At 40.2% G+C, this 23,167-nt stretch overlaps 1 protein-coding gene across 4 annotated transcripts in view; it reads right to left on the minus strand.

Annotated features, from left to right (window-relative positions):
• Positions 1-23,167, minus strand: part of BZW2 (basic leucine zipper and W2 domains 2) — a 63,702-nt gene that overhangs the window by 10,471 nt on the left and 30,064 nt on the right. For all 4 annotated transcript variants that reach the window (XM_066353747.1, XM_066353750.1, XM_066353749.1 and 1 more), the window contains exons 4-9: positions 20,298-20,401; positions 17,389-17,454; positions 13,236-13,371; positions 9,501-9,610; positions 3,469-3,639; positions 1,066-1,212 (exon numbers count right to left, since the gene is read on the minus strand). In XM_066353747.1, coding sequence (XP_066209844.1) covers positions 1,066-1,212; positions 3,469-3,639; positions 9,501-9,610; positions 13,236-13,371; positions 17,389-17,454; positions 20,298-20,401 — 734 coding nt within the window. The remainder of the gene's footprint in view (positions 1-1,065; positions 1,213-3,468; positions 3,640-9,500; positions 9,611-13,235; positions 13,372-17,388; positions 17,455-20,297; positions 20,402-23,167) is intronic.

Genomic DNA, 23,167 nt, shown 5'->3' on the forward strand with positions numbered 1-23,167 from the left:
TTCCAGTCACTGATGGGAGCTATTGTCTTCTCCCAGATCTACTCATTTCAACAGTTATCGCCTCCGAGGAGCTCTGCGGAGTAACCGCACCTGCTAGCTTACTCACTGCGTGTTCCCACAGACACTGAGAGCGACCGCTAATTTATATTCTAACTTAGTTTACGGGTAGTCTTTGAGTCCCCAATGCAAGTGTGAACTCTGAAGGCAGGATCTAAACCCTGCACTCATCTAAACACAGCTTCTCAGTGAGGAGAAAATTCACAGAAGTAAAGACACAAGTATCCATGCATAAAAATACACAATTTACACAAGTAGTTGATTTCTTCCACCACTCAGGTACTCTGCAAGTTCTAATGTCAATCTGTAGTTTACTTAAACAAAAACCTTCACTAAGAATTTCCAGCAGTCTGACCAGGTGGTGGCGCAGTGGATAGAGCGTCAGACTGTGATGTGGAGGACCCAGGTTCCAGACCTTGAGGTCACCAGCTTGAGCACGGGCTCATCTCGTTTGAGCAAAAAGCTCACCAGCTTGGACCCAAGGTCGCTGGCTCGAGCAAGGGGTTACTCGGTCTGCTGAAGGCCCGCGGTCAAGGCACATATGAGAAAGCAATCAATGAACAGCAAAGGTGTCGCAACAAATAACTAATGATTGATGCTTCTCATCTCTCTGTTCCTGTCTGTCTGTCCCTATCTATCCCTCTCTCTGACTCTCTCTCTCTCTCTCTCTGTCCCTGTAAAAAAAAAAAAATGAAAAAAGAAAAAAAAGAATTTACGGCATGTAGAACAGGACAACAAATAGTTAGGGGGAATCTCTCTTTAACTTTAAATACTGAATATATGACTATTCTGAAGATTTTCTGACATTGTTTTGAGTAAGACTGACCCCTAGGTAGGGCATAGGTTCTTATATCTGAAACGGTTTAGGTGGTGGCAAACTCGAAAAGAAAATAATTAGGAATGCATGTTTGGTCGGAGGCGGGGCGAGTCGAGGTCGGAGCCCGTCTGTCCCACTCTTAGACGCTGCGGTGGCTGACAGCAGAGACTGGTCCTTACTCAGCCCGGTACCTTCAGGTGCTTCAGGGCCTGCTCCGCCACGAGTTCCTCCTTCTTGTTCCACTCAACGGCATTCATGATGCAGGTCCACAGGAGCCCGATCACCGCTGTCTCCGGCAGCTCGTTCCTCTTCATTTCCTCTTTCACGTAGAGCACCACCTGCATGCCACGGAGAAGGAGTCAGAGAACAGCAGGTACACCACGGTCCTGGTGAGCAGAAGAGCTGGGGCACATGAATCTTCCCCTCAGTCCCTCCCTTCCTGGTAAGTGTTCTCAGATTACAGAAGGGACCAAAAAACACAATGATTTGTTCTCAAAGCAGATTTATTTTTAGTCCAAAAAATTAACAGGCTTAGCTCTGGCCAGGAGCTGCTGAATAACAGAACACAGGAGTCTCTGCTCCTCGGGAGTTCCTCTCTCCACGCAGGAACCCTGGGCCAGCAAAGCAGGGCTTCCCTGAGCCAGTCCGACCTCCCTGGGGTTTGACAGAGGCAACCCAGCTGGTAATTTCTGCCTCTGACCCTCACCTTTAAAGCTCTTAATGGGTAATATCTTGGGTTTAGAGAAGTTTGTTCTCCATAATTCATTCTTTAATTATTACTTTTGATGATCTTCATGCCCACCTCAGTGAAATATTAATTTACAAATAAATTGTGCAGTGCCAAAGGCAATTTTTATGATGCAGATCAATGCAGCACCAGATTAATAATCTGCAGTCAGCAGATTATTTTCCCCTATGAATTAAGTTTAAATATGTAAATTTATCCTCTGATCTCACAGTAGGAAATACAGGTCTGCCTAAGTGAACTGCATATCAAACTTGTTTAGAAAAATTGTTTTTCCTTTTAAAATAAAACCACAGAGGTTAAAAAAGGGGTCGGGAACATTTTTGGCTGAGAGAGCCATGAATGCCACATATTTTCATAGTGAGAGCCATACAACGACCCGTGTACGTTACGCATTATTCAATAAAAATTTGGTGTTGTCCCGGAGGACAGCTGTGATTGACTCCAGCCACCCACAACCATGAACATGAGCTGTAGGAAATGAATAGATTGTAATACATGAGAATGTTTTATATTTTTAACATTTTTTTTTATTATTAAAGATTTGTCTGTGAGCCAGATGCAGCCATCAAGAGCCACATCTGGCTCGCGAGCCATAGGTTCCCAACCCCTGGGTTAGAACCTCAGGTGATGATATAATCATAATGTACCTCAAGCGTACCACATTGTGAGTAGTACAACTTCCCCTCACCTTTGTCTTTTTTAGTCAAAGCATATTGTTCTCCTTCCTGCCGACCTGGCTGCAGTGGGTTAAGAAGGATCTAAGCACACGGGGAATGGAAAGCCCCAGTCCCAGGGCTGGTTGGGGACATCTCTGCCACCAAAATCGTGACAATGTTTTTTGGTTTTACTTTTTCCCATCGAAAATCCTGTTCAAGGTCTGGCTTGGAGAAATGCTATTCAATATATTGCTGACCTTAACGCCATGAGGCTTAGCAATACCTAGTGCCCCAACCATTGCAATCTGCTGGGCAGTATCAGTCTGGAACGCCCCGGGCTTAAGCCGTATGAGGTACCTTGCAGTGTTGAAAGCACACAGGGTGGTGAGGGTTAGGAGCTCAGGAGTCGTGGCAAAAGGAAAGGACCCTTCAGTTAATTTTTGTATTGTAATGTAAAAGTGTTGCAAGATCAAACAGGAAGTTTTCTCCAGCCATGATTTTTTAAAAAAAAATCCAGTCCTAGCCCTCTGAACTATAGCTATACAAACTATTTTTATACACAGCTATACAAAAATGTAGTAATTACATAATGCGGAAGCACAGCTATTGTCAGTGGGACCAAACAAGCCACTGGTCCACCTGGTCTTTTCCCACGCTACGAATTCACAACCATTGACCATTTTTCCTTCAAATTAAAAAACAAAACAAAACAACCATATGTAATTCACTCCCAGTGACACAGAATACTATGGTGATTTCAAACACAACCAAATGTTCAACTGCGTGATATAACCTGCAACAAAATGGAAAAACTACCACTTTCGAGGTATACTGATAGGAAATGGTAAATCTATTTGACAGAAAAAAATTTTTTTGATAATCATAGCAGCTTGGTAAAGTAAGTTATTTGTGTGGAAATAACCATTATTTCTGGAACATTCTAGAAAATTCTGAATCAATCAATACTCAGAAACGGAACTAATTTGAATGGTATAAAGCTCATAGCAATAGGCAAAGGGAGGTCTCCCTGAGGAAGGTAAAGCCTGCTTCACAGTCTACGTCATTCCTCTGTTTGTCTGGACCAGTGGCTTTAGGTGACCCCTGTGTTTTGGTCATTCGACCCCCGCTGGGGTCGCAACCCACAGGTTGAGAACCACCGGTCTGGAGTGACGCCGGCCTCCGGGTCTCACCTCCTTGATGGGGCACTCCTGAGACAGACGCTCCTGGAGCTCCTTCTGCAGTTCCTTCCTGGTGCCCAGGGACTGCTGGACGCGCAGGAAATCCGAAAGCTCCTTGAGTCCCGCGTCAGTGAAGTATTTAGCAAAATGATCCACACTCTGTCTGTTAACTGGAAAGAGTTCCTGGAAGAGAAAAGGAGACACTGTTACACCACAAGCTCTTCACACTTCAGCTAACAGAAAGGACGACATTTTAATATTCAAATAGCCCTCTGAGTATCATCTATTTGGGAGAAAAAAAACAAGAACTAATTTTAAAAAGAATCTCCATGTATATTTCTTGAGCATTTTCTAAACACTTTCTAAAATTAGGCAGTTTTCTAAAGAAAGAGAAAAAAAAGTGAAGCAACTTTGATAAAGTACCTTCACTCATTTTGAACTGTTCTCCTTTTCTTTTCATCAAAGTATAGCACATGTAATTAAAGAACTGAATTTGCGAAATTACATGCAAATAAGATAACTTTGAATACTGAGAGTGTTTTCAAAATGACAAGAAAGTATTAGAATCATTAAATAGCCACACTGCTTCCTTAACTGTGAGTTAAGAGACAAATCAGTTTTAATAAAGCTGAAATAATTTGAGAAAACATTAGAAAACCAACGTTGACTCATGTCATCGCATGGACCTCTATTCATTCTGAGAAAATGCTGCTATTATTCTAAAATACTTGCTCAGGCGCCAAAGAGATTTGTACTAAACCTGTTAATGCTGGTGGCTCTCAAGTTCATGGAGAGATCAAATCTAACCCCTCTCTTCCAACTTTTCAGTTCATTATATAATTTGGTTGGAAAATTTAAAAAGAGCAATACACCATGGCTACTCTTATTTTTACCTCGTTTCCATTTTACCTTACACAGCTTGGCAGAGGCTCAGGAACACTGAGTCATGTTCTAATTCTGTGTGACTTTAACACCCAACTAAAATATTAAGGCAATTTTCAAAGCTCTCACATTTCTCAGCCTGCTGCAGTCTGAAAAATAGATCTAAACTTTTATGTTGGTTAGATTTGCATATGTACAGTGGTAGGCAAAAGTAGACTTACAGTTGTAAGTATGCCTTTGTGACTTTCTTTTGCATTAATAAAGCTATTGTAATAATTATAACCTGCATGTCTTTTTCCATATAAACAACTGTAAACTTACTTTTCCCCACCACTGTATGGTCAATGGCCAAGTAGCTCCAATAAAAATCTCAATAGAAAGATCTAGGTCAGGGGTCGGAAACCTTTTTGGCTGAGAGAGCCATGAATGCCACATATTTTAAAATGTAATTCCATGAGAGCCATATAATGACCCATATAATGTACGTTATGCATTATCCAATAAAAATTTGGTGTTGTCCCGGAGGACAGCTGTGATTGGCTCCAGCCACCCGCAACCATGAACATGAGCTGTAGGAAATGAACGGATTGTAATACATGAGAATGTTTTATATTTTTAACATTATTATTATTTTTTATTAAAGATTTGTCTGCGAGCCAGATGCAGCCATCAAAAGAGCCACATCTGGCTTGCGAGCCATAGGTTCCTGATTCCTGATCTAGGTTGTCATCACCAGTTTGAAACCCGGGTCTTGCTTGGTCAAGGCACATATGGGAGCTGATGATTCCTGCTCATTCCATCCCCTTCTCTAAAATGAATAAATAAAATCTTAAAAAAAAAAGAAAGAAAGATCTAGGCTGTGACCCTGTAATAGGAATATAGCCAGATGGCATCTAAGTCATGACTCAATTTTCAATATTCTTATACCATTATCCCATAATTTCCCTTGTTGAGTCATGAGTTTCAAAATATCAGAACAGAGCCGGTGGTGGGAGCAGCATGAAACACGCGTTCATGTGAAAGCAAACATTTTGCACCAGACTGAAATTTTGTCACTGTCATTTGTGCTAACGTCCAAGAGGTCTTCCAAATTTGGGGGCAGGGAACTAATTTAGTTTTCAGTTTCTGCTACGAATCAAGAAGTGGCAGGTCCGTTGCTCATACTGTTTAAAGTAGAAACTTTTATAGATGATAAACTCAGCCAACAAGGTTAAGCAGCTTGCCCTAATTATGCAACCAGAAGTATTTAGGGACAGAGCTGTGTGACCTTGAAGTCGATACTCATTCCATTATCCTGCACTGGTATTTAATATTGTATTTAGAAAGAGAGTGGCTGGCCCTGGCTGGATGGCTCGCTTGGCTGGAGCACTGTCCTGCAGTGCAGAGGTAGCTGGTTCGGTCCTTGGCTGGGGCACATACAGAAACAGATTGATGCTTCTGGCTCCCCCTACTCCCCCCCTTCCTTTCTCTGGATTCAATAAAAAAATAAAAATAATAAAAAAAAGAAAAAAATAAAGACAAAAAAATAAGGCAACAGAAAGTGACTGAAAAGTTTGCTCTATAATTATGTTCAGCACAATGTCTTCAAATACATTACTCATAGTTTATATATAAACTATACCCAAAGTCCTCATGAATGTACATAATATATTAAAAATTATCATTCAGATTAAACTGAGGCAAAGTCTGTCTAAAACATCTCATGACATTTATTGCCTTGGAACATGGTTTGTACTTGCTAAGAAAGCCCTAACCTGGTCTAAACCTCCCTCATCTCACCCCTAGACAGGTTCTCCCTTCTTCTGCCCTTACTCCTGAGTCTATTCTCAATGCGATAGTCAGAGTCATCTTGCTAAGACCCCACATCACATCACAGACAAATCTACAGAGAAGTTTTGAAAAGCTTCCTATTTTACGCAGGATAAAAGCCAAGTCCCTAATGCTACGGCCCTGATACTTCTCTGAGCTGATCTCCCATACTCTAGCCCCTACCAAATTCTCTCTCTTGCAGCCCCCAACTCGCCATGTCTCAAAACCTTTGCATAGTCTGTTCCCTTTGCCTAGAACACTCGTCTTCCTGGAGATATCTGTCTAGCTCACACCCTCACCTCCAAGTCTTCCTACAAATTGCAGCCGATCAAAGAGGTCTTCTCTCTCATTGAAGATGGCATCCCACGCTCTAACATTCCTTAGCTCTTCCCTGCTTCATTTTTAACTTGTAGCACTTTTCATTTTCTATTCTATTACATACTTGAATTGTTTAGTTCACTGACTGCTTCCTGCAATAGAATGGTAGCCCCATAAAGGTAAGGTCGCCCCTTCTATCCCTTCTAATACCCCCAACTCCAGAAACGCTTCCGGCCAATATTCCTGACCACTGTTCTCTTTTGCAGTGACGAGGGAATGACGTTTCACATCCCCCCTCTTCTCTGAGTAGCTACAAAATTTTCTTTTGTCTGTATTATAGAAGTGGGAAATTGCTAAAATTGAAGAATATGCTATTTTTTTCTAAAAGGTACTAGGACAGAGCCAAAGATAAAGTTACTATGTGTTAATGAAACAAAACTTCCTCCTCACAGTGAGACTGACCTTCCAGTTCCTCACTCATTCACTGAGTCAGCACATGTCAGGCGGGAATGGTTCTCCTGCACAGACTGTTCCCTGCCCCTCACTGAGCACACAGTGTTCCTGGTAGAAATGGCAACCTATGCTCTTCATGCCTTAAATAATAAATATATGTAGACCTCAAAACCTAGTAAGAACAGCTAAATGATATATGTTTCAAAAAGGAAATAGATTAAAAAAAATTTTTTTATGAAGTGATCTAATTAAGTTAACCAAGCTCTGTCTATGGTATCTCTAAGGACACTTGCTTTAAGAAATAACTGAGTGGCCCTGGCCGGTTGACTCAGTGGTAGCGTGTTGGCCCAGCATGTGGATGTCCTGGGTTCGACTGTTGGCCAGGGCACACAGGAGAAGCACCCATCTGCTTCTCCACCCTTCACCCTCTCCTTTCTCTCTCTCTCTCTTCCTCTCCCACAGCCAAGGCTCCATTGGAGCAAAGTTGGCCCAGGTGCTGGGGATGGCTCCGTGGCCTCTGCCTCAGGCGCTAGAGTGGCTCTGGTTGCAACAGAGCAACGCCCCAGATGGGCAGAACATCGCCCCCTGGTGGGCTTGCCGAGTGGATCCCGGTCAGGCACATGTGGGAGTCTGTCTCTCTGCCTCCCAGCTTCTCACTTCATAAAAATTAAAAAATAACAAAATAACTGAGTCTTCTGTGGCAAGCTTTCATAGATTGTATCTTTGTTCTCATTCACCCCTCTCCTTTGAACAGGTACTAGGAGAAGCCCCTCCTTGCTGCCCGTCTGCAGGGGTGGAGAAGAAGCCCGTGAGCGAACTAAATGTCCTACCCCACGGCCAGTGACTAATGGTGGCTAATAGAAGGTGTGCTTTCAATCAATGTCCTGGAGGAGTTCACTTCAGTCGCCTGTGTGCCTTCCTCTAAGCTGCTCCTTTAGCCTGGGTCCCAGAATAAAAGGCATATGGATGGGCCCTGGCTGGTTGGCTCAGTGGTAGAGCGTCGGCCTGGCATGGAGTCCCGGGTTCGATTCCCAGCCAGGGCACACAGGAGAAGCGCCCATCTGCTTCTCCACCCCTCCTCCTCTCCTTCCTCTCTGTCTCTCTCTTCCCCTCCCGCAGCCGAGGCTCCACTGGAGCAAAGTTTGCCCGGGCACTGAGGATGGCTCTGTGGCCTCTGCCTCAGGCGCTATAATGGCTCTGGTTGCAACAGAGCAATGCCCCAGATGGGCAGAACATCACCCCCTGGTGGGCATGCCAGGTGGATCCCAGTCGGGCGCATGCGGGAGTCTGTCTGACTAACTCCCCGTTTCCAACTTCAGAAAAATACAAAAAAAAAAAAAAAGTTATATGGACGTAAGAGGAGCCCGCCCAGCCAGGACAAAACTAATCCAGACTTGGAGACAAGACTATGCTCCTTCGTGTGAACTCCCTCCCTGCTCAGCAACCTATTCACTTGTCTTTCATGACTTTTCCTGCTATAGACAGGGATCCACCAAAGTCGCTAGAGTCAGTTCCATGAGGGCAGGAAACTTTTCCACCCTGTCCTCTACTGGCTGCACAGCTCCTAGGGCTGTGCCTGGCACAGGGCAGGCACTCAAGAAGTATATGTGGAATGAAAAGTATTACCTGTGGCAGAAATTAACTAGAAACTTAATTTTTTTTTCTATCATATTCTAAAGACTGTCAAGACACACATAGAACTATTCTAAGGCAAACTTCAAGAGACTATGGAATTTTAAGTCACTGAAGATGCAATGAGGCAGTTTTAGAATTATTCCATGGACTGGCACCCTTGCTTGCTGGAGCATATTGGAAGAGAAAACCAGATGAGAGACCAACTAAAGAGAAGATGGCAGCGGCAAGGGTGTCTTTTAATTTTAGACTTTGTCCTAAATTTGTAAAAGCAATTTCACTTGGCAGACTCTCTGTCATTTGCACAGCTGTTGCTTCCGGCAGAAAGAAATTATAGGGATAAGATAGAAGTTATGAGAACAAAATATTTTTTGTGGTTTTCTTTGAAAAATATAAAAATAGAGAAATAAAAGTATAATCAAGCAATTGTGATAATGGGAGCTTCAAATGAACTACAATGAACCAATTTGCTTTCTTAAACAGTTTAGTATTTCAAATAAATCTTGGTGTTAACAAGGAATCTTGTTTAAAATTTTATTTTGTTAACAAAACAACATGCATTTCAGATAAATGTGTCATTCAAATATAACCCGAGATATCACAAATGTCTAACTAGGTGGGAATGGTATGACCTTACATGAAAAATTCAAATTTCTATAGTTACTAGTCAAAAAAGAAAGTGTTAATTCTGATAAATATTAACACTCTGTCAACAAACTTCCAAATCAGAAACTCTCTGTATTCCTTATGAGTCTTTCATTTAATCATCCCATTTATTGAAAGAAAGATTACATTGGAATTAGTTGCTATGTGTCATAATATAGAAATAAGAGGACCCAAGCTTCAATTCAACACCGATCCGGGCCTTCCAGTCGTGAATTACAGCGCAGGCGCGGACGATCGCGACCCAAGAATGACGCACGCAGCCCCCTTTGTCCAACGATACTTACAAGCAGCCTCTTGTCTAAGTTGGCTTTTCTCAAAGAAGAGGTAACAGAGTTGGCATCTTTTTCTGCCATCCAGGCTTTAAAAAGCTTGACAGCAAATGAGGCCGCAATGCCTGTTAAAAAAAACCAGCAGATAGTTTTGTTGCTTTCCGAAGTAAAACCGCTTGTGGTGATGTACAAGGCAACGCTTCGCGTATGCTTGTTTCAGGGCTCCGGATTCCGAGACTTGGTTTGGGAAATGGATAGCTCTCCGGAAACTGCGCTATCATTACTCACATTTGAAAACTTTCAAAAGTTACAGTACTTTGCAAACTTGGACTTCCTTATTCCAACCAAGTATGCCCATGAATATATTTTACCTTGCTCCTAAACAGATTTAAATCCAAGTGTTTCCTAGTGTCTTGGCCTATATTTCACCTTGTGGTTCACCATTATTTCATGTTTATGACAGTGATGCTGAAGAACAGCAAATAAAGCATGAGACAAAAGAAAATGTCAATATGTTGACTAATTTGCTGATAAATGACACCAGGAAAAATTCAATTAGCAGTGGCTGATACTAAATAAAGCTACAGATGAACAAGCATCATTTCCTTTACAATTTTATAAATAGTAAGTGCATTTAAAAATATTCACGTGTTAAGCTATAAAAATATTAATGCTATTATAAATTAAACAGATATTTTAAAAGATTATTAAAATAGATATATTAATCAGGTAACTACTCAATTTTACATATCCATATTTACATTAGGATTTATTTCCAAATTTAATCAGATACCTTGTGTACAGTTCTTCTATAAACACTTCAAATTTCTAAATTAATATTCCAATTTTTTTAAAGGAAGAATTAAGCCTGACCAGGCGGTGGCGTAGTAGATAGAGCGTCGAATTGGAATATGGAGAACCCAGGTTTGAGACCCCGAGGTTGCCAGCTTGAGCGCAGGCTCATCTGGTTTGAGCAAGGCTCACCAGCTTGAGCCCAAGGTCGCTGGCTCGAGCAAGGGGTCACTCGGTCTGCTGTAGCCCCACAGTCAAGGCATATATGAGAAATCAATCAATGAAAAACTAAGGAACCACAACGAAGAACTGATGTTTCTCATCTCTCTCCCTTCCTGTCTGTCCCTATCTGTCCCTCTCCTCTCTCTCTCTGTCTCTCTCTCTCTCTCTCACACACACACACACACACAAACACACACACACACACACACACACAAAGGAAGAATTAAGGTGTAGTTGAAATAGTACACTGATCTTTCTGAATTGAAGGCTTCACTATTATTGGTACATAACCAGCCTCAATTACTGTTTCTTCTTTCCTAAGAATTTTCATTTCTCTCAGGCCAGGTGACTTCTAATTAGTCTAAATCCTGGCACCACCTCTTTCTGCAATGATAAGTTTAATGAACTCAGCTTAAGCTCATCTGCCCGTGGCATCTCCTTGGCAACTACTACTGGGCCAAGGCTGGTCACGTGACCAATTTCTGCCAACCAGCTGAAGGCAAGATAAATTAATATCCACTGAACCTGAATGAGTAAGCATGTGCCACAACTGTACCAGCAGACATCATTTAATGACCAAGAAACCATCCTTGGGGTAAAGCTGATACTATGGAGGGTAATGGGAAAACAAGGAAGGAAAATACCCAAGTCCTGAGTGATTTGCTGTTCACCCTGAAGTCTGACCTACTTTTATATTTATTGTTATGTAAGAAATAAATGTACCTATATACTAATTTGAACCCCATCTTTCTGTTACTTGGTAAATACATTCAATTGCTCTATGCTTTATACAAACACCAACTTTTCCAAATTATCTTCATTTGAAGGGCAGAGTAATGGAGCCCTTTCTAACCCCCACCAAATTATGGCTATGACAATTACACATGTCTTATAAGCTGGAGAATTTTGCGTTCTAAACTTGTTGATATAGATTTTTAACACTCTGATTAGTTCATAAAGTCAATATAAAATAATATAAATATATGCAATTAAATTTTTAAAATGGCAGATGGTGTAATCTGTATTTTAAGTAAGAAAACCAGGAGTCCAAAATCTAGGCTTAAAACTAACATTTGCATTAAAAGTGGCTCTTGGTGGAAAGGTTGAAAAAATTTCTCTGTATTAGAGATTCTACTGGGTTGGATAACCCAGTTCCCCTTACAGTTGTTGGGTGGGAAACTGGGGAAAAGGTATATTTTCTTAATTATTTCCTATTTTGGAAGCAAGAGCTTAATCCTTTAGTTTCTAAAGATGGTGGAGTAGAAAGAAAAACCCTATGCCATTTCCATAGCAAAGGTATATTTCCTCTCCTTCCCTCTCCCCTTAACATTGTAATATAAACATTTTCAAACATACAGAAAAGTTGAACAAATTGGACAGTAAACCTCGTGTACTCATCATCTAGATTCTACAGCTGTTAATATTTTGCCAAATTTGGTTTATCACGTCTGTCCATCTATCCATCTAATAATTTTATTATTTGATGTTTCAAAAGAAGTTATATTATCACTTAGGTATTTGATACAAACAGAAAGGCAATCATTTTCTGCTATAAAGGTTAAAATAATTTGATGTAACTAATATTTACTGTTTACATTTTATCTTGTTTTTGTAATATAAAATGGCAAAACATCAGTGAAACCTGTGAATTATCATGAATTCTCTTTAGCAAACTACTCTAAAATGTTAATATTAACAACACAGCATTAACAGTTACGGAGTCTGAACTGCTATAAACCTAAACTATTTTAAGCTGAAAACTACAGAAAATCTCTAAATAACATCACATGACTTTTGATTTACTATCCTTTTCTTGGAAACTATAAAACCTTTTCACCCCAGGCATAAATGAGGCTGGGATGTCACATTTATAAGAGAAAAACTTAGTTCTAAGAACAAACAGATGCTTTCATAAAAGTTCTTTTTATTTATTTTAAGAAAAAAAAATCTTTTGTTTTGTGTTCCATTATGTAACTTGAATATCATTATCCTTCTATAAGAAAAAACCCCACACTTTGGTTTTATCCTATAATCAAGCAATGTATGTGTGCCTATCAAACTCCTAATGCCTTAAAATTAAAGCAAAGTCCTAATGCAGCCATCTGGACTTTAAAACGAATGTAATAAATGTTTTAAAAATGTGATCAAAATGAACATCTGATCACAAGTTCTTGAGACATAACAGCTTAGAAGAACGGTCCTAATCAGGTAAATAACAGTTTGGGGGGCATTTGAGAATATGAAGGGGCATTTCTGGCTGTTATACTAAATGGAGGTGGGTGCATTTTATGTCTGAGAGCAAAAGAGATTAAATTAAATGTCCCACAAAGCACAAATGAGTCCTGCACAATGAAGCACTGTCCCAACAAAACATGTCAACAGTATGTAGGCTGAGAGAAGTGGTCTGGACTATATCAATTTCAGGGTATTTGACTGAGGCATTGAGAGTTAACCCAAAAGTTCTAGTTTATTAGTAATCTTTATTTGTTTTCGTACAGGTGTGCATATTTCTGATCTAATTTTCTATGATAAACACATACCATTCTCTAGTTTTTGGAAGACACACACACCCACTCTCTCCCTCTCTCTCTCTCCCTCCCTCTCTCTTTCTCTCTCTCCCTCCCTCTCTCTTACACAGAGGAAGGGAGGATACTGGAGAACACTAAGAAGAGGTATGAGTATTTTTCTAACTCTCTGTGGCCTTTCTTGTCTTTTTACAAACACGAGCGTCCTTACCTTCTTTGACTAAGCTGTCGGTGAAGAGACTGGTGAGGATGGTGGCAGGAAGGGTGCCGTTGCCTAGCAGGATGCCCGACAGCATGGCCAACTTTGTCTGCTCTGTTTCAGTAAAGGCTTTAAGGAAGAGGAGAAGCTGTGGGTCAAACAAAAGAAACCATGTCTATAAAGCAAAGGACTAAAGTAGGCAAACAGCAACAGAATGTGCACCCATGGCACACAACCAGCGGGTCCTGTGCAAGGCATAGTTACTATGCACTGGAAACACATACATAATATGTTTGATTGTAAACTGGACACTATAAAAAGTGACTTTATCAGACATAGCTCCTCTCTTTCCAAGTTCACTTACATAGACTGTATTTCCCTATGTATAAGACGCACCTTAATTTTGGGGCCCAAAACTTGAAAAAAAATGTATTACATAAAGTTATTGAACTCAAGTTTTAATCATCATAAAATTCATACAATTCCTCATCATGTCAAAAAAGCATGAAATGCAAGTAAAAAAATCTACAATCACTGTATAAGATGCACCCAGTTTTCAGATACCAAATTTTTCATAAAATGGTGCGTCTTATACATGGGGAAATACGGTAACTATATAGCTAACATTCAGGAGAAGGAAAAGAAACATTTGGAGAACAGTATGAATCATTTACATAAATAATTTACATTTGATTTTGCACACGACAAGGGTAGTATTACATAATGAGCATAATGTTTCTGAAATACATCATTGTCTTTTACTTTTTTTATTTTTTACTTATTTGGGTGCTCCCCTCCCCTCCCATTACTTCTACCTACTTTCTTTGGGTTTGTTAAAGCAAAACAAATAAATAAAAAAAACAGAAAAGAGTCAATAAGCTTTGACATCCGGCATATACTTTTTCTGAGTTCACGGCATATAAAACTCTTTAAAAGAAGGCTATTGAGTGAGAAGGGGGTTTTCTAAGTTCTTGCTGCTCTATTAAAAATAACGAGATTCCAACTTGGTATTTCTTGGATCCTGCAGGTTTGCCACCAGCCCCGCTGATGAGGTAATGGAGGATATGCGGTAAAGAGAAGCTCTCAGTAGAGGAAAGGCTTCTGACGCGAGTTGGAAAGAACAGTTCTGGAGAGGTCACTGAGAAAGTAACAGGTCCAGGCGGGCCGAGGGAAGCCCGGGCGCAGAGGAGTGCACGCCACCTCTCTTCTGGATGGTAAGAGCGCTGGGTCTCCTGGGACGCTCTCTCCTTTTGCCGAGCCCTCCTCTGCCTACAGCTTGGACTGTATTCCGTGGCTATTTTCCCTGTTTCATCAGTCCGTAGGCATGCTACTGAGATCTCCTGGGCTCAATATCACTGCCCGGGCCCTGCTGACTTTTTCATTAGTTTGCACCAATGAAAAGTTATTGGCACCAATAAAGGCTTAAGTGCCAATGAAACTCCATTAATTCTGTGTGGTAGGTATGGCAATATACACTTATTAGCCCCCAAAGTTAAAGGCTTATTACACTACAGAGAGGCTAGGTGACTTTCCAAATATTTATATTATGAATAAGTGGCCAAAACGGATTCAAACCAGTCCATGCCGCTCCCAATTTACGCCTATTCCAGTGTTGATGAATTAAAATGAAGTCACCTTCTAAGCTCACAAGGAAACAGGAGTGAGGAAGTAAGGGCCTCATTGGTTAAAGCTCCAGGAGCACCAGGAATCAATGGGGAAGAGTAAAAACTGACCAAATCATACACACGTTAGATCAGCGGGCCTTTTCCTCCTGGTATAAGGATGAGGACGGGTCAAGTGAGTAATGAAAAAGGACTTCCCAAATAAAAACTTTAAGACTATTTGTTTAAAGACATGAATATACTCATATTCATTAAAAATACTCCATTATAAGAAAATGGTGCAAATATTAGATCATTCTTTTAAAATTAATATTCACATTGCTCGAGTCTATTAATCAACATTAAAATCAGATGTGCATGTACTGCAGCAGGACTTTCATTAAAAAAACACAATACTGTGGAATATAAATCATTCTTGAAAGTATATTCATCACGTGAATGAAATTTTTAAGGAAGTTTTTACAGTTGGAATGAGCTAAGAGAAGTAAAAACATGAGTAATATTATCAGACAAAGCAGTAAGATGTTTAATTTATTTGAATGTTTTACATCATTTTTTCATCATATCCATTTCTCTATTTAATCAAGCACTCTTTTTCTAAGCATCTAGCAATATAATGGATCACATTTTTTTCCACTTAAATTTTTTCATATTATAAAAGTAATACATGGTACTAGAATAAAGTCTAACCACAGAATAACATAAAAATGTAAAAACCCTCCCCTCTATTACTAATCCCTTAGAATTAACATTAACTCTGATATGTGTCCTTCCAGATTTTTAGAAGTCTACATATTACAAATAACTATATGTATAACACAGATTGATTTTATTGAATTTACACTGATAACAGCTAAAACTTGTCAAGTGGACGAGATACTCTTCTGAACACTTGCTGAGTATTAATACCTACAATAACCTTGGTCTTCACAGAAAAGAAAACTGAGGCACAAAGAAATTAAGTAACTTACCTAAGGTTAAACTACTACCAAATGGTTAGTTCTGCACCTTGTTATTTCAGTTAACAATTTGTCATGGACAAAAGTTTTCTTTAATCAATTCAGGTGGCTGAGCCTCATTCTTTAAGACTGCAGAGTATTCCACTGTATGGATAGTCCATAATTTAATTAATGTCTTCCACCAGGGCACATGCAGGTAATTTCTCAATACTGTGATAAGGACCTTCAAACACACAGTTTTATGTATCCTTGCTGAAGAACTCTTACAAATGGAAAGTTAGGCCCTAGCCGGTTGGCTCAGTGGTAGAGCGTCGGCCTGGCGTGCAGAAGTCCCGGGTTCGATTCCCGGCCAGGGCACACAGGAGAAGCGCCCATCTGCTTCTCCACCCCTCCCCCTCTCCTTCCTCTCTGTCTCTCTCTTCCCCTCCCGCAGCTGAGGCTCCATTGGAGCAAAGATGGCCCGGGCACTGGGGATGGCTCCTTGGCCTCTGCCTCAGGCGCTAGAGCGGCTCTGGTCGCAACAGAGCGGCGCCCCGGAGGGGCAGAGCATCGCCCCCTATTGGGCAGAGCATCGCCCCTGGTGGGCGTGCCAGGTGGATCCCGGTCGGGCGCATGCGGGAGTCTGTCTGACTGCCTCTCCCCGTTTCCAGCTTCAGAAAAATACAAAAAAAAAACAAACAAACCCCCCCCCCAAAAAAAAACAAATGGAAAGTTAGGTCATGGAGAGTGTGAATTATTTTTAAAAAGTGATTTTATAGCCAAAATGTTTTTTATTATCTATGCAATTATTTTGAACAGGAGGAAAAAAAGTCAGTAAAAAGCAAAGTATATGTTATGATTTCTTTATAATTTAGGCAGATGTCTAAAATTGGAAACAATGATAAAGAAACATACAAATCTGTGACAAGCTAATATAATAACTGCTATCTATGTATAAACATATAAGCTACATATAAACACATTTAAACTATATATAAAGAGGAACTACTAATTGAAAGAGAGAACGTGTTGCAATTACTGAAACGTGTAATACACGTTCTTTAATAAGGTGCTCCTATTTATTTTGCTACTTACTGGAGGCCAGTTATAAGCATTTATTCCCACAACTATCCAAAGCTATGTAACCTTGCTACAGCTATTTCAAAAGCTATTTCACAGATGAGAAAACCCACTGAGATTTACACCGCTACATTACCTCTAAAGATGCGCTTTATCCCTTTTGCTAAACTGTGTTTTCTAAAATGAAGGAATTATACCGAGTATTATCAGCTGCTGTGCATTGCTATTTCACCACTTCAGCTATATAATTAAATCACCTTATCTTGATTCTTCCCTTGAAATATTTATTTTTCTTTCATATTTTTGGTTTTCATCTTAAGCTCTACAAAGGCAGAGATTATTCTAAAAGAATATTCTTATTGAACAAAGTACGCTGTCTTATAATAAATATGATGAAAATAGTCTAGGCTAATCATGTATTTCTTTCTACAGGTATTATTAGCTAATGGTCTGTTATAGTCATTCATTCATTCAACAAACATTTTACAAAAAATTTAAACAGATAAGGCATTACACTTGAATTACCTTTTTCATAGCATCCTCAAAAGCCTTTTCCAAATACTTATATCTTCTGATGAGTTTATTGAAGACCTAAACATAAAAGAGAACCATTTAATATTATGTAAACAATTTTAAAAGGCAGTAAAAGGAGCTGTAGAAACTCACCCCAACCACAACATGATCTACAATAAAAAATGTGTAGTTAAACATACTCATGCTGTGATATGAGAACTGTAAGCATTCAAAGGAGTTATTCTAGCTGAGGGGGAAAACAGCATCAAATGCACGTTGAATACAATAAATTCACTCAAGAATATAACAGGTGAGCAACCAAAAATAACTGATGGAAATGAAATAAATATAATTTAAAAACTGCAAGATGCAGAGATTGAAAGTGACTGAGGTGTGCAGTCCCTGTGGGGATAACATGTGATCACCTGCCACCCCTTTAGTTCAAATTAAGCTATAAAAACATACCAAACTCTTTCTCTGGAATTTCATAAGTCATAATCTCCAAGACATATGTGAAGAATTTGTTTAAGAATACCCTGCTGAAATTAGTTAAGAAAACCAGTATTTGAGCAATTTGTGAAATATATATACAATTATTTTTAAGTAAAAAGATAACTGAACCAAAGGGGGTTACAGATATAATCACATAGATAGTGGGTTTGATGGAGAAGAGATCAGAGTTCAGGGGAGACACAAACACGGTTTAGCAGATGAGCAAAAATGGATATTACTTAATGGCAATAAAGGATTACTGGCAGCCACAACCTAGTTAGAACTCTCCAGCAGGGTGTGCAACTGTGTCAGTGAAACACTGGACTGTTTGTTTTTTTTAAGTGGAATGATGTTTGTTATGGACTGAATGTCTGTTTTCCCCCTAAATTCATACGTCAAAGCTCTAACCCTTAATTGTGACTGCATTGGAACTTAGGGGCTTTAGGAGGTGGTTGTATGAGGTCCTAAGCACGTGGCCCTAACTTAATAGGACTGATGGCCTTGTAAGAGGAGCCAGGAGGAGGGCCCTCACTAGAAAGCAAGTCAGCTGGCACCTTGATCTGCATGTTCCAGCCTTCTGAACTGTGAAATTAAATTGTTGTTTATGCCACCCAATGTGTGGCACTTTGTTATGGCAGCCCCAAAAGACTACACAATGCTCTTATTTCAGGAGGGATTTTATAAATATTATTTTAATAACCAGGGAAATGATGTCTGAATCTAATTCCTTTCTCTTACAGCCATATGGTACACTCTCATCTAAGACCTGCTCAATGCAATCAAGATGGGGTTCCAGAGTAAACACTGCAGGCTGCCCCTTATGGGGACAGAGGATCACGACCCAGGCATGGATCTGATGAGTACTGATTTCCCCTCCAGGTCCTCAGATCTTTCTATCCCAACGGAACGTGAATAGCAAATAATACACCTTGTTACTTGCATTCATTTAACTCTGACAAAAATTCTGTGAGGAAGATAAGGCAGGCATTAACATGATTATTTGGCAGATCTGGGAACTGCTACTGAGTATCAGAGCAGGAAAAGAACTCAGAAATTCTGATCCTTAGTGAACTGTGCTTATCTGATATGCCAAAAGGTAAGTGGGAATTTTACGAGTCCAGCTTCTGAACCGAGTCCTTTTGCTCAAGGGCTTTGTGGCCATCTATCTACAGAGTAGAAGCGAAGATTTATAGAGGACAGGTTAGAACTTGGCCCACTCAATCCCGTGTGTTCTAACCTTTTGGTCTTTGTTTTTATCTGTTACACATTTCTTACATATAAAAAGGAAAGAAATACCTTTGCTAAAATGCCCTGTAATTAAAATAAGTTTTTGAATTACAAATTCTTAATGGCTGCATATCTCAAATTAGCTGGCTTAGCGTGCATTACACATTTTAATAACTAAAGTCAGGACAGTGTCTAGTGTCTGAAACTCAATCCCTTAGTCACCAGTAAGCCCTGTGGCCTTTTGCATGTATATATTGAAATGTGTATGATGAGACTTGTTGACCAAGGACTGCCTGTAGGGTTCAGCTGGGAAAAACAGCTGACGTCTAAGGGTCCGTGACAGTCCCAGAATAGAAACACACCTCTCCTGGACTGGACGCCAGGCCACACTCAGCTTTATAAAGTAACGTTGTTCCTCACACTCCTGCCACTCCCTGCCCTTCACGAGGGCCTAAAGACTTCTGAATTCTCACCACTGTAATGGATGCAAAAAGAGATTTCATGGCTGTAATGGAAATCCCTCCATCACTGCCGAGTGAGAAGATGTCCTCCTCTGGTCTGAGGACCTGCGTTTCCTCTCCTCAGTGTTTAGGTGCCTTTTCCTGAAAGGCTGCCTGTCTATTTCACATGGACTTACAGTTCCTCATTTAATCTGGATATGCATCCTTCATAGGCTTTATGTCTCACAAATATCTTCTTGTTCTTCCTTTCCTCAGTCTCTTAATATGAATTACCAAACTGAATTAATACTCTATTGGTTGACTTGTATATTGTTTTTAACCCCTGGAGATTATTATAAACAACACTATGATAATTAACATTGCATGCATATCTGCAGGATAAAATCCTAGAAGTGGAATTTCTGAGTCAAGAAACCACATAGTTGTAGTTTGGAAAAGGAGTGTGCCAAGTTGCTCTCCTGAAGGTTGGACCAATTTGTACTCCCACCAGAAAATGTGTGACTACCCAATTCCCCACGTCCCTTACAGATGAGAGGTAAAAATCTCCCTTTATCATGTTTTAATGCCCATCTTATTGGCATTAAGTCTTATAATGAATGCAACTGAGTATCTCCTCAATGTTAGGAGTTACATGTCATCATAGTTAAAAAGCAGCCTGAAGAATTCCTGAACTTAGTGATTCCCTAAATGCTGTTCAAATGTTCTCCTCGAACGAAACAATGTCTCAACGACAGGCTCTACCTGAGCATGGTTTCGGATGGTTTCATGATCTTCTTTTGCTGAAAACACACAGTGGTTGGTCATCTTGGTCTTGTCACCATCATCTATGCGTGTCCCTCCAGGGGCTGAAAAGAGAAAAGGTAATTAGTTAGAACAACACTGAAATAAGAGAAAATGTGCAGAACAGGTCGACCCTGCACGTCAAGAAAAACAATAAAAGATGTAAAACCTAAGAGTAACATAACATTTCCTAGAATGGTGTACGTGTGTGTGTGTGTGTGTGTGTGTATGTTGTTATGTATTTGTTTATGTTGCTAATACGATGCAAATTGGTTGTTCCATTTTATACTCATAGCATAGTGTATGAGATCGTTGTTTTACAAACTTGTCTTCACCAGATCTTATTATGATAAGTCCCATTCTTTCCAAACTATATCCTTAACCTTTGACGCTAAGCCACAACATTTATTTAGTTAGCTTAATCCAATTACTGTCAATGCAGTTCCTGATGTTTCTCGTATCAGGACATGATTCGCTTCTCAAGCTTAATATTTTAATGGACCTCACTCAGTTCACCAACACTAGCATTGACCAGATCTGGCTTTTATAGTAGATCGTGGGCACTCACGAGGCGTACTGGCTAGAAAAAAATACAATTTATTTTCTCTCATCTTTTCGTCCATGGCCTATACGGTATCATGAAATAAGTGGGCTAGAACAAAAGAACAGCATTTTTCCATGACTCAACTTTCCACTTTCAAAGTCTCCTCCCGTAAGTTTTAATGGTGACCATTAACACAGTGGTTGATTAGAACAGAAGCAGAACTTCATTTTAATTAGAGTAGAAGTCTGAGCAAGCCAAGTTAGATTAATATCTTTTATATACTCAACAAATATTTATAGTGTATACTTCAACCAGCCACTTTGTTTGTTTAAGTGCATAACTACCTTGATTTAATTTGTGATTTCAGATACTGGAAGAAAAGGTCTATACATAGCCAATTCTTTCCTGACTACAGCGTGTAGTTTTATAAGTAAATTAGTTTTTAGAAAAGTCAGCTCCTTCAAGAGTCTATTTTCATTCCAAAAATTTATGCATACGATTTAATTAGCTCTCCATAATGAATTCAACCACCTGGACCAAAATTTAATCTTCTCAAAACTCTGGGCTAATAATTCCAACCTGAAAAAAGTTATATAACTGAAAAGTCTGACTTTGAAACTGTAGTCTTTTCTCTTAAGAGGTAAGTTTTAAAAACTACATTTGTTTACAAAACAAAATGTGTAATGCATTAATATTTCGACATTAAAATTTATTTTCCCTGATATTGGGACCATATATTAATTGCTATTTTTAAAAATTTTGGTGAGCCTGCTACTTTTCTCAAAACAGAAGTAAAAAGAAAAAGTGAAATATTCCTTGGATCTACTCTTCAAAGGATACAACTGAAAAACCAAGAAAACTGTTGTTTCAAGAACAATGGGAGAAGGTAAATATTGTTGTGGGTGGGAGGAGAATTCTAAGGCGGTGATTAGTAAACAAAGCATTTCTTTTTTTTTTTTTACTTTTCTGAAGGTGGAAATGGGGAGAGACAGTCAGACAGACTCCCGCATGCGCCCAACCGGGATCCACCCGGCACGCCCACCAGGGGCTACGCTCTGCCCACCAGGGGGCGATGCTCTGCCCCTCCGGGGCATTGCTCTACCGCGACCAGAGCCACTCTAGTGCCTGGGGCAGAGGCCAAGGAGCCATCCCCAGCGCCCGGGCCATCTTTGCTCCAATGGAGCCTTGGCTGCAGGAGGGGAAGATAGAGACAGAGAGGAAGGAGAGGGTGGGGGTGGAGAAGCAAATGGGCGCTTCTCCTATGTGCCCTGGCCAGGATTCGAACCCGGGTCCCCTGCACGCCAGGCCGACGCTCTACCACTGAGCCAACTGGCCAGGGCAACAAAGCATTTCTATGGAAAGAATGTGTCTGACTGGCTTCACTCATTGCGTCACTGGTCTGGCCCAGTAGACAGCGGGGCCGCACAGCCTGTGCTCAGAGCTGTCCCCGTGTGCCTGCCCTGCTCCTGGGTGTACGGATGCGAGGGAGTGAGAGCTGGGCTGCAGATATGAAGCTGCTAATCACCATGATACAGGTGCTAACGGAAGCCCTGAGACAAGGAATGCAGAGCAGGGAGGTCATTTCATGCACACCTGCGGAGAGGAAGTGTGGAAACCCCGGAGTCAGGTAAGAAGTGACATCCAGACGTAGGAGGAAGTCTAAATGAGCTCATGTAGGGGAAGAAAGTAAAACTTCTCGAGTGTGACAAGAAGGGTCACCGTGCCGCCAGGAGGGCTAGAGGAACTGGAAAGGGCCCCTGTGATTGACTAACGAAGTCAGTGTCACCTGGGCAAGAACCAGAATTCACTGAAGACTACTTCTGCATGGAATTTAGCAGTGCACCAATAAAAGTATATTGCAATTAATGAAATACAAAAAGCCAATAATCACGTCATAAAATGTTCAGCTTCGTTAACTTAAAACTTTTAAATAATATTTATCACTTAGCTAATTGACAACGATCTAAGAACGCGACTAAGTGGAGAGTACCTACCATCACTAAAGGTAAATAGGAACATGTGATTTTTGGCAAAATGCTAACATTTCTTTTTTTGGGTTGGTTTTCTCTTTCTCTGACAGGTTGACAGACATAGACAGATATAGATATCTCCATACTTCAATTCATTAACCCCTTGCTAAATACATAAAGATATAACCAAATAAAGGCACAAACATATGTGTATACAGATAATGGTTACAACACTGTTGATAATAAAGAATACTGGAAATGACTTAAATATCCTTCAAAATCAGCATGCTTTTGATTCTCTCCACAAGCATCCAAGG

Source organism: Saccopteryx leptura, chromosome 12 (assembly GCF_036850995.1).
Source record: "Saccopteryx leptura isolate mSacLep1 chromosome 12, mSacLep1_pri_phased_curated, whole genome shotgun sequence".
Taxonomy (NCBI): Eukaryota; Metazoa; Chordata; class Mammalia; order Chiroptera; family Emballonuridae; genus Saccopteryx; species Saccopteryx leptura.